The sequence below is a fragment of the Scatophagus argus genome, chromosome 11 (assembly GCF_020382885.2).
Source record: "Scatophagus argus isolate fScaArg1 chromosome 11, fScaArg1.pri, whole genome shotgun sequence".
Lineage (NCBI taxonomy): Eukaryota > Metazoa > Chordata > Actinopteri > Scatophagidae > Scatophagus > Scatophagus argus.
Window position 1 is genome coordinate 6,092,401 of NC_058503.1, and position 10,298 is coordinate 6,102,698.

General features: G+C 40.8%; 1 protein-coding gene across 1 annotated transcript; it reads left to right on the forward strand.

Annotated features, from left to right (window-relative positions):
• Positions 1-890: 890 nt before the first annotated feature.
• creb1b (cAMP responsive element binding protein 1b) lies at positions 891-10,079 on the forward strand. The gene is made up of 8 exons (XM_046404650.1): positions 891-1,056; positions 3,648-3,760; positions 4,004-4,150; positions 4,288-4,388; positions 4,613-4,767; positions 5,602-5,787; positions 6,036-6,189; positions 6,398-10,079. The coding sequence occupies exons 2-8, from the start codon at positions 3,656-3,658 to the stop codon at positions 6,540-6,542; spliced, it is 993 nt and encodes a 330-aa protein (XP_046260606.1). The 5' UTR covers positions 891-1,056; positions 3,648-3,655; the 3' UTR covers positions 6,543-10,079.
• The last annotated feature ends 219 nt before the right edge of the window (positions 10,080-10,298 follow it).

A 10,298-nucleotide genomic window follows, 5' to 3' on the forward strand; every position in this document is an offset into this window, starting at 1 on the left:
ACCATAAATGCTCAAAATTACATGCAAGTTTTGGAGCATCACATGGTGTGAGCCAGACAATGTCTTTTTCAGGGATGTTTCTTCTCAGTCCAGCAAGTCAGTGAAGCCACATTCTGCATGACGCCACGATGTGGCCTCATAGTTATATAATGCGGGTTCTGGACTGGCCTGCCTACAGTCCAGACCTGTCGACAGGTAGGCAGGCCAGTCTCTCTTTGAAAATGTGTGGGGCATTATAGAGAACAAAGCAGACCAACAGAGACCCCGGATACTGAGATACTCAAGTCATATATAAAGCAAAAAGGGAAAAGAATTTCACTTTCAAAACACCAACACTTAGGGTCCTCAGTTCCAAAATGCTTGTTGAAGTGTTGAAGAAAAAGAAAAGATGATGTAAGACAGTGGTAAACATGCTCCCACCCCAACTTTATTGTGAGAATGATTAATAATAATTGTGTGAATGTGATGAAGGGAACAAATTCAGAAAGAGTGTATACTTACAACTTATCAATACCTTCTCCTAGTATTGTATTCACATAGGTAAAAAATGATTTAAAAGCAATACATTCAGTATTTTTTTATTCTGTTGCGCTACTTTGGAATAACATACAAAGCTTATACCTGCAACTCAAATAAACGATTATTATTTTTATTTTGGAAAGTGTAAATCAAAACAAGATGCGACCCAAGTTGATGACAACAGGTCACGGGTACAGCTTTTATGGCCGTCGTGTACGGATAATTGGTGATCTTGTTACATAATTATTAAACTGCTTATAAACTGCTAATCGTAAAATGTTGTCTTTTTGCCAAACGCTTCATGAGGCACTGGGGTGTCGTTATGTTCCGCGTCTCCTCGGTGTTTTCCGCCTTTCTCCGTTAGCTCGTCGGTCATTTCCGGCCAGTGTCGCCATCTGCTTTCTCGTCCTTCTCCAATCTCCGTGTTGTTGTTCTCGGTGACGCGGCGGAGGTGTAGCCTGACGCGGGCTCTTACGTGTCGGCCAGAATAAAAGTGGAGCTCCGGAGGCCCGGGAGTGACGAAGGGAGTCTGTATCGGTAAGGACGGAGCAGTGTCCGGGTCACAGAGAGACGGGACGCGGCCCTAGAAAGTGTCGGTCTGGTCGGGTTCGGCCCGAAGGAAACAAAGAGATCATGGCGCCGCGGTGCGTTTGTAGCAGGATGGAGGGAGGGGAGGCTGCGGCTGTTTGAGAGAAACTGAGCAAATGTGTGGCTTTGATAGTGAAGCAGGAGGGACAGTTTGTGTGTTAACACATCAGAAACTGTGACAGGACTCTAATACGCTCAGCTGTCAAATTGTGCTATAACAGACAAAGCTTCATGCGCAAAGATTTGCGCAGTTTTTCCCTATACGGCGCATAGAAATCATTAACCGCGATATGTTCATTTGTTTCTGTTACTTGCTCGACTGAATTTGATGTTACCGCCCTCTTATAGACTATATCTGATTCTAGGTCCTCCTCATATCACCTCTGCTCACACGATAATTATCTTGTTCCGATTTTTCATTCATTTGGTCTCGATGGAAATCGGCCATTGCAGGCCGTCGCGTTTGGTTGTACGCGGAGAAAAAAAAAGATCTCAGGCCTAGAGTTTGTAAACGCATCTTGTGTTTGCGGCCAGGTGAGGTTTTACTCGTTTCGTATCTCCTGGGATGTGACCGGTGTGCGTTGAGGGGGCGTTGCCCGGCCATGTGGCTCTGCTGTCACACACGGAGGATCCAAGTGATTTTTGAAAAGCAGAGGGAGAAATGTGTAAAGCCAATCATGCAGCGGGGAGAAGCTACGCACAGTGTGAGATCACAGTGAACAACGCGTCCCAGATCAGCGCTCACTGCACATCCTCAAGTCAGTCAGCGATCACAGAAGCTCCTTAATAACACAGATAATGTACGCATGTAGATTTGTTCAGAGCACGAGTATCAGCCAATGTGCCACCAAAGAGTCAGCCTGGCTCTGTGTTTCATCCAGAAGGTTCATTACTTTCTCCTGTCTATTCCCTCAATTATTTGATTGAAGAAGCTAAAATAAATATGTATTTTCTTAAACTATTTTTTTTTTCTCTTTATAGTAATTGATTCATCCACCACAGTCTCACAGTAATAATTCTTTAAAAGCCATAGTTTGCTTTGAAGCTAATTTGCTAACAGAAGTCTTATTATTATCAGTTTGGGGATAACTGTTGCTATTTAGAAAAACCTTTTGAACTTCTATTAAAAGAGTGTTAGCATAAGTATCCCACTTTATTACAGCTAATTGGCCAATAGGGTGTCATCACAGATTTTGTTTTTTCTTAGATTTAATTAAAACCTGATGCTGTCAGATCACTTCCTTGCCTTTTGCTCAGGTGGGCAGCCATCACACAGAATATGACATTGTTTCTCACATAGAGACTGAAAAGGCCACCTTTACCAGTCCTGGCAACAGTGAAAGCTATTTCAGGAGTGATGCATTAAATGTCACCACCACATACTGCAACAGCAGAGTCAAGCCCAACTGTTGACTGCATTTGCCACTTGTTTGTCTAGTGTTTTCCTACAGCATATACAGCATAAACACCTTTAAGTAAATTGCAATCCATTGTGATACCAGCACAAACTACAGCCTCCAGAATGACTGTTAATCAACACCTGATATTCTCAACAAAAATAATGAATACATGCATAAACCCCCCGTTTAAGAAAGGGGAGCAGAGCACTGACAAACTTTGTTATGCAGTTTGGTTTGTGCATTTGATATCACAAGACTGTAATTACAGTCATGTGATAAAGTGCCAGTATAAGATGGGAGTTTACCCAGGATGACCTTATATATTACCAATGATGAATGAGGGATCAAAGTTTGTCACAGATCTCAATCTAACGCGTGTGTGGATTCATGCACAAAGAAAGCTATTTCTTTTGATATCATGGCAACAAGAAAAGAACAAAAGTCTAGACCCAGTCTAGTCCAAGGACTTGGGCAAAATTACTAAACATGTAACAACACATTTGTATTAATGTTAATGTTAAAAGGTTTTTGTGACAGTTCAAAATGTGGATGTTGGATTTCAAACAATACAATATTGATGCTTTTAAGTACCAATACTTTCCACAATCTTACTTTGGGGTTAGGTGAACATTGCTATCCTTTCTCAGACCTGGTCCCAAATAGACCTGGGGATAGTTAGATCCCAGCTAACTACCAGCAATTGAAAATAACATCAGCACGTAATGTCACTTGCACTTCACGGTTCACACTCTTTTCTGTCTGCGTCACACATGTTTTTCTTTATGATGGAAGTGAAGCAACACCTGATCAGTGCTTATAGAGTCTGTCTGGATCCATTCAGCTATTAGACACGCTGGACTGAAAATGACAGCAATTCAACAGGACCCTCCCAAATCAGATCAGTTTGAATAAGAGCTGGTCCACTTTACCAGGAAACATAGACAATATACAGTCTGTGCTGGCAACCACGTAGAACCATGAAGACCTCAGCTGAAACATTCTTGTTCAGTAAAGTTGCAATCACAGAACCTTTCAGTGTGCTGCTGTATAAAGATCTTCCAGGAACTAATCGAGAAAATGTTATTTTCGTGGAGCTTAAGTTCAGTTTTCAACAACTGTGTTTCAAATCTTTGTGCTAAGCTCATCCAATGAAGATGGAGTCAGCTGTGGAGGCTCAGCAGGGGGTGGAGACTGTTGTGACTGAGACAGAGAGCCAGCAGATCACCCCAGCACAGATTGCTACTTTGGCACAGGTAACAGTTGATGTTAACACTGCTATCACCATTCCCAGTCTGAGTGAGCTGTGGCCAGCTCAGCCTCTGCAAGTTTGGCTTAGTTTGTTTTAAAGAAATTTTGTAGAAAGGTATTGCATAAGTATCTTATTCATTGCTGCTGAGGTTCAGAAAGTGCAACTGGTTTCTGAACATCTTGAAAAATACATTCCGTCTTTAAGTCCACGCACCAGACAGTATGGTCACATCACTTCTTAATTTCAGGTATCCATGACAACGGGTCACGCCTCAGCAACAGGTCCCACAGTAACGCTGGTGCAGCTTCCCAATGGACAGACAGTTCAGGTCCACGGTGTGATCCAGGCTGCACAGCCGTCTGTTATCCAGTCCCCGCAGGTCCAGGCTGTTCAGGTAAAACAAACACAGACACAAACATACAATCCTAGGTTTTGGTGTTTTCATGTCTGGCCACAGCATAAAGAAAATGAAGTTAGAAGGGTTGTGTGGTGCATGACTGACTCGTTATTGGTTTATTTGTCTTTTTCCAGATATCCACCATAGCAGAAAGTGAGGATTCACAAGAGTCAGTAGACAGTGTGACTGACTCTCAGAAGCGCAGGGAGATCCTGTCACGACGCCCTTCATACAGGTAACGCGTGTGTGTGTGTGTGTGTGTGGCTGCCAAGACCATCATTATGTCCCATAATTATATTTAATACATTAAAAATACACTAAAAAATACATTTTCAAATTTCATCTGAATCTGTGAGGATTTTAATATAATTAATTAAAAACATTATAATATAAAACTCACAGCAGTGGCACCACCAGTTGGGGGTTTTACAGGTTTTACACAGATGTTTGTTCCAACAGGAAGATCCTGAATGACCTGTCATCTGACGCACCGGCTGTCCCTCGTATCGAGGAGGAAAAAACCGAGGAGGATTCATCTGCTACTGCTGCCACACCAGCAATCACCACGGTCACTGTCCCAACACCCATCTACCAAACCAGCAGTGGTCAATACAGTAGGTGTTACCTGGCTCGGTGGAGCTGGGGCCATGAACTCCGCCTCTTGCACAGTTTTCAAACATTACAGCTTGTGTCACAGTTAATGGTGATTGTCATTAGGATTTTATCAACTCTGCCTCTCGTATTTATACTTCCTACTGGTTCATTTTTTACTATGAAAAATAATATATATGTGTATATACACAGTATATTTTTTTGTTTGTTTACAGAATTCATTCCAAGCAGAATTAGAATCTATTGGTGTTTTAAAACTTTTAATATACCAACAGATTGTAGTAGTCACTGTGATCGTCCCTATGATCCCTTAGATTGTAGATTCACTGCTTGGGGCGTGTCAAGGCTGTGTATCTGTCATAGTGTTTTGGGTTTTTGAGTGCTTCTGCTCCACAGACAAAAATAGAAAAACATCTACAAAAACCTAATAGAAAGTTGTGGAGATGAACCTAGGCAATGTTACAGCTATTTGTCCTGGCTTTTTTGTTAAGGCTGACTCTTTTTTGAATAAAGGAGCTAGTTGTTTACTCAAACATTATCTGAGGGTGTATTTCTGTTGACGGTGGGTCACATGAATAGTTTGAGCAGCTTGATTATCAAAATGTGTAAGACATTAAAGCAGACAAACACATCTCGATGAAAGTGTTTCTTTGTAAAAGGCTGAGGAACAGATTAGTTATTGACTTCCTACCCAAAGTACAAAATAAAATGTGACCCTACAATAATACGAATAAAACACATTTGAATGGTTTCCCTCTCTTTATTTATTTGATTTGATGAACTCTTTCATTTCCCTTTCTTGTCCTCACCATCTGTCCCACTCGCCAAACGCACAGTTGCAATCACGCAGGGTGGAGCCATTCAGCTGGCTAATAATGGAACAGATGGAGTCCAGGGCCTTCAGACTCTGACCATGACCAACGCAGCAGCAGCCGCCCAGCCTGGAGCCACCATCCTCCAGTACGCACAGACCAGCGATGGCCAGCAGATACTGGTTCCCAGTAACCAGGTGGTGGTGCAAGGTGAGAGTGTGCTAATTTCATTGCATCTCTGCTGAAATGGTGTAAAATGGGGTTGATGGTTACCTGCACATGTATCTACTGTATTGTGTAACCCAGTAGAAAAGGATTTTTCTTGCTAATTATGATAACTCTCTGCTGTTATTAGAATGTGCAAACATTCGGCTATTCTCAGCCACTAAACAAGCTGATATCACATTGATTCTCCAAGTAAATTTGGCTTTATAAAGTTTGCCAACCACACCTTTCAGCTGCCTCTGGTGACGTCCAGGCCTATCAGATCCGAGCAGCCCCAGCCAGCACCATTGCCCCCGGGGTTGTCATGGCCTCATCCCCTGCCCTCCCCACCCAGGGTGCTACCGAAGAGGTGACCCGCAAACGGGAAGTCCGCCTCATGAAGAACAGGTATGAGCAAAGGGGGAATCTGTGTCTTTTTGCATTTGCCTTGACATCAGAAATTTCCCAGTATCCAAGCTGGTGCCTTTGTGAAGGCTCATGACTGAGCTATGTCAGAGAGTAGAGTTTAACAGTCCGGCCTAAAATCTGCCATGGGGTAGGTCCCTTATCCCCCCAATGAATAAGAAAGACAAACTGTGTCTTGTCCTTCCTACAGAGAGGCAGCCCGTGAATGTCGCAGGAAGAAGAAGGAGTATGTTAAGTGTCTGGAGAATCGAGTCGCTGTCCTGGAGAACCAAAACAAGACATTAATTGAAGAACTTAAAGCCCTTAAAGACCTTTACTGCCATAAATCTGAGTAGTCCCTATCCTGAACACCAAGCTGGGCGAAGTAGCATTTCAGTTCTTTTCAAATACTTTGACTGTTTGATTCTGCCTGCCTTGAATTTTATAGTCTGAAACTATCACTAAAGGTGTAAAAATAGCTCCTGTCAACAGTTAACATGTTGCTTCACACACCTTTGACTGTGAGTCTACTCCTTATAATCATAGATTTGGCTAATACCCATATAGTTAGTGTGACACTGTACTCATCACAGCTGTTGCAGAGATACATGACTAGAAAATATTTGATAGGAGAGTAATATTGAAGAAATATTATGCTTAAATGCTCTTTCACCAACAAAAATGTATGGTTCAAAACGGGAAGACTTATGTTTAATTGGCCTCAATGGTCTAGTTGAGCATTTGTATTTAACTAATGATGCCTGGCAACTTGCGTGCGGTTGCCTCCAGTTTAATTAACCTTGATGTCCCTTTCATACCAGTTGTACAGTTGTGGACCAGAACTGCATTTCAAGCCTGATGTGTGATTTCATGGACAGCTGCCAGATATTCATTAATGAATATTTTCTATTGCATTGGTGTAACTTTACATTCAAAGTGATGAGTTCAGTGTGACAACAAGCATGTAAAAAAACAACACTGACTATGAATATAATTGAATACACCGAAATCGTGATTAGCTGATATTGTTGCCTCCTATATGCAATGTTTTGCAGTATGTTCATACTTTATCCTAAAAAAGTTTGTACAATACAACAGTTAAGACTCTGACATTTCTGTATCAGGCAAGCTCAGTCAGTATTAGTTAAAGGCTTGGAAGGAATTATGAAGCTCTACTTGATCCACATCCTTATGTGAACCAACTTTCAAAAATACAGCCACTTGTATAGCAGACTTCAACACCTAATTGGGCACAAACTAGTCATTTTTTTCTAAGTGTTTTTAAAATGCTACAAACTGCCTATCTTGAATGAAGTGGAAGTTAGTGTGTGTCAGTAGACAGTGGATGGCCACAGTCTTGTTGACTTATTGTAGTGTGACACTTTTCAGTTCACTCACCTATGTTTATCTGCTTCTCCACCTCAAGCGGTTGACATAGATGTGATTAAAATTGGATTATTAGCAGGATGAGAAAGAAGAAAGAAAGAAATTTATGTTTTTACAACCTGGAGTCACCTTTTTGTAGTTTTGGCCAACATTCATATTAATTATGGTAACATTTTTACTCACTAATTTTAGTCCTTTTTGGACAGCAAGATAAGGTGCAATTTTATCTAAATTATTCGGAAGTAAAAACAAATCATGTTGAAGCTAGCAAAAGAACACTGTACGCGCTGTTGTTCTGCACAAAGTCGTTTTTCAAAAGCACAACTTTAGCATTCAAGTGTGTTCATGGTCTACATTTGTTTAGAGCTTACCGACTCCTGTGGCTTTTGGTGTCAAAGAGTAAAATGTTGACTTGAAATAATGGTGAGTGATGTCTGAAAGGATAAAAAGATGAGCCAGGTTGTACAAAAAAAAAAGCACACTTAGTGAGTAGTTTTAAGACCGGAGTATTAGATGTTTTCCAAACCCAGATCACGTTCAGGTCAAGCGTCTTCTCATTGTGCCACAGTAGACTGTTAGCCAATGGTTTTCAGCGTTTTAAAATACTGTGTATGTTTTGCAAATGTTTAACGGTGGTGAGACATGGATCGCAACAACATGTGAGATTTCAGGGCCATTTTTTAAAAAATATGTAGCCAATGGGATTGTTTTTGAAGATATAGGCTACAGTTACATGAACTTAACACTAATAATCCGTGAAGACGTGTGTTCTGTTGAAAAGAGATCCTTTTTGTGGGACTATGTGTGGTTTTTGAGAAGATATATGTACGTATTTGTCTGTTTATTTTTTTATATTACTGTACATAGATTCTACAGCATGTGTAGACCTTGTGCATTTCTGTTTATTTGATATGAAAAATGTTCTTATGGCTTGTATGGAACCAACTTTGCATATTTGTAACATACATCAATGTATATTAGAACACAATGTATGTGTGTATCGATGTAATCCACCAGGCCTACCACCATCATGGCAGCTAAGCGTATTGAGAAAAGGCCTTTGCTGGAGATGTTATATTTTGGAGTGTCGTACTCTGTTTAGGACTGACAGTTGTGTTTGTAGAGGACAGCAAGTCTGCTGAGACCACTTGGGGTCCAAACACATATCAGTTTCATAATTACATTTTTTTAAAATTTGATAACTGCACAGCAGAACCCTTGATGGCTTCCAACCCAACCCCATATGTTTTTAACTGCAGTTATATTTTTATCTAATAGACCTAAGCAGAAATCAGTAACCATTTTTTGTATCTTTCAGTTCAGCAAAAGACAGCAGAATTTTTCCTTCCACTGGGTCATTTCTTATATTTATTGCATTGTACTTGGGCTGCAGTTATTTTACTACAAAACTACATTAGATTTTTTGTTTCTCATCGACACTGGTTTCAGTGGTAGGATATGTGGGTTAGTTGATCCTCAACCCAAGTATTGGCTCACTTCAACTGGAAACTAACAGAAATCCTCTCTAAACATACTTGGCATACTTATACAGTTGGAGTTGTGTTACGGTATTTCACAAAATCACCTTAACTCGAGGTCCACTTGATAGCTTTTTTTGAATGCTTTTAAATGCATCTCAGTCTTCTTCAGCAGATGGGGTCAGCACGTTCTGTATGGGTACAGTACAAATGGTGTGAAATAATAAGCTCTGATCAAAACTCTGGAAGCTAGTAAGTGGAGTTTGAGTTAACATTATTTTGGCTACAAAGCTCTTTCTGTATTTTCACAAATACCAAATACCTCTCATGAGGTGAGAGGAAATTTGGAGACAAGGATAGTCGCTCTAACAATTAGAGTGTGTTTCCTTAAGATATGTGTTTTGTTTCGTTGTATTAGTTTGTAAAAGATCATCAGTTTATGGTAGCTCAGCCACTTTTATTTTTCTAGTTTAAAGGATTTTGTAATTGTACAGTATATGGTATGTACTTGTGATGTATAGAGCACTAAAGGGTTGGCGCATTTGAAGAAATCACACAGCACTTCACATTCACATGTACTGCGCTGTACATGCTGTCCCTGTTTTACTCTCCTCCTACTTGTCACAGCATTAAGTTTTGAGAAATGTATGTGGAATCATAACAAAATGTGTAAGCAGTCTTTTCATAATGCATTTGAAGGGCCTTTGACCGCGCTGATCATAAAGCTTATTTATTTTAGAGGAGATTAAGCAGTCTGTTTGACAGAATCACTATTGAGGAGTCACAGAGTAATAAGTGCCATAGGCTTGACAATGTGTGTAGAGATGGGTAGCACCCAAAACATTTAGATTCTGGTGCCATCACATGCACTATATAGACAACAGTGTTGGTATAGCTGACCAGTACACCAACAGGGATTTAAAGACATCACATTCTAAACACATAGACAGCTTTGCAGCTGTAACAGCTTGCACTCTTCTGGGAAGGTTTTCCACAAGATTTTGGAGTGTTTCTGTGGGAACTTTTGTCCATTCATGTAGTAGAGCAATAGTGAGGTCAGGCACTAATGTTGTAAGAAAAGGCCTGGCTCGCAATCTCCGTTCCAGTTCATCCCAAAGGTGTTGGATGGGGTTGAGGTCAGGACTCTGTGTGGATCAGTCAAGTTCTTCCACACCAAACCCAACCAACCATGTCTTCGTGCACTGGGGCACAGTCATGCTGGAATAGAAAAGGGCCTTCCCCAAACTG

Coding starts and splice junctions, on each gene's coding strand:
- creb1b (XM_046404650.1), top strand. CDS start 3,656: ATGAAGATGGAGTCAGCTGTGGAGGCTCAGCAGGGGGTGGAGACTGTT. Junction 4,151..4,287: donor CGCAGGTCCAGGCTGTTCAG/GTAAAACAAACA, acceptor GTCTTTTTCCAG/ATATCCACCATAGCAGAAAG. Junction 5,788..6,035: donor TAACCAGGTGGTGGTGCAAG/GTGAGAGTGTGC, acceptor CACACCTTTCAG/CTGCCTCTGGTGACGTCCAG.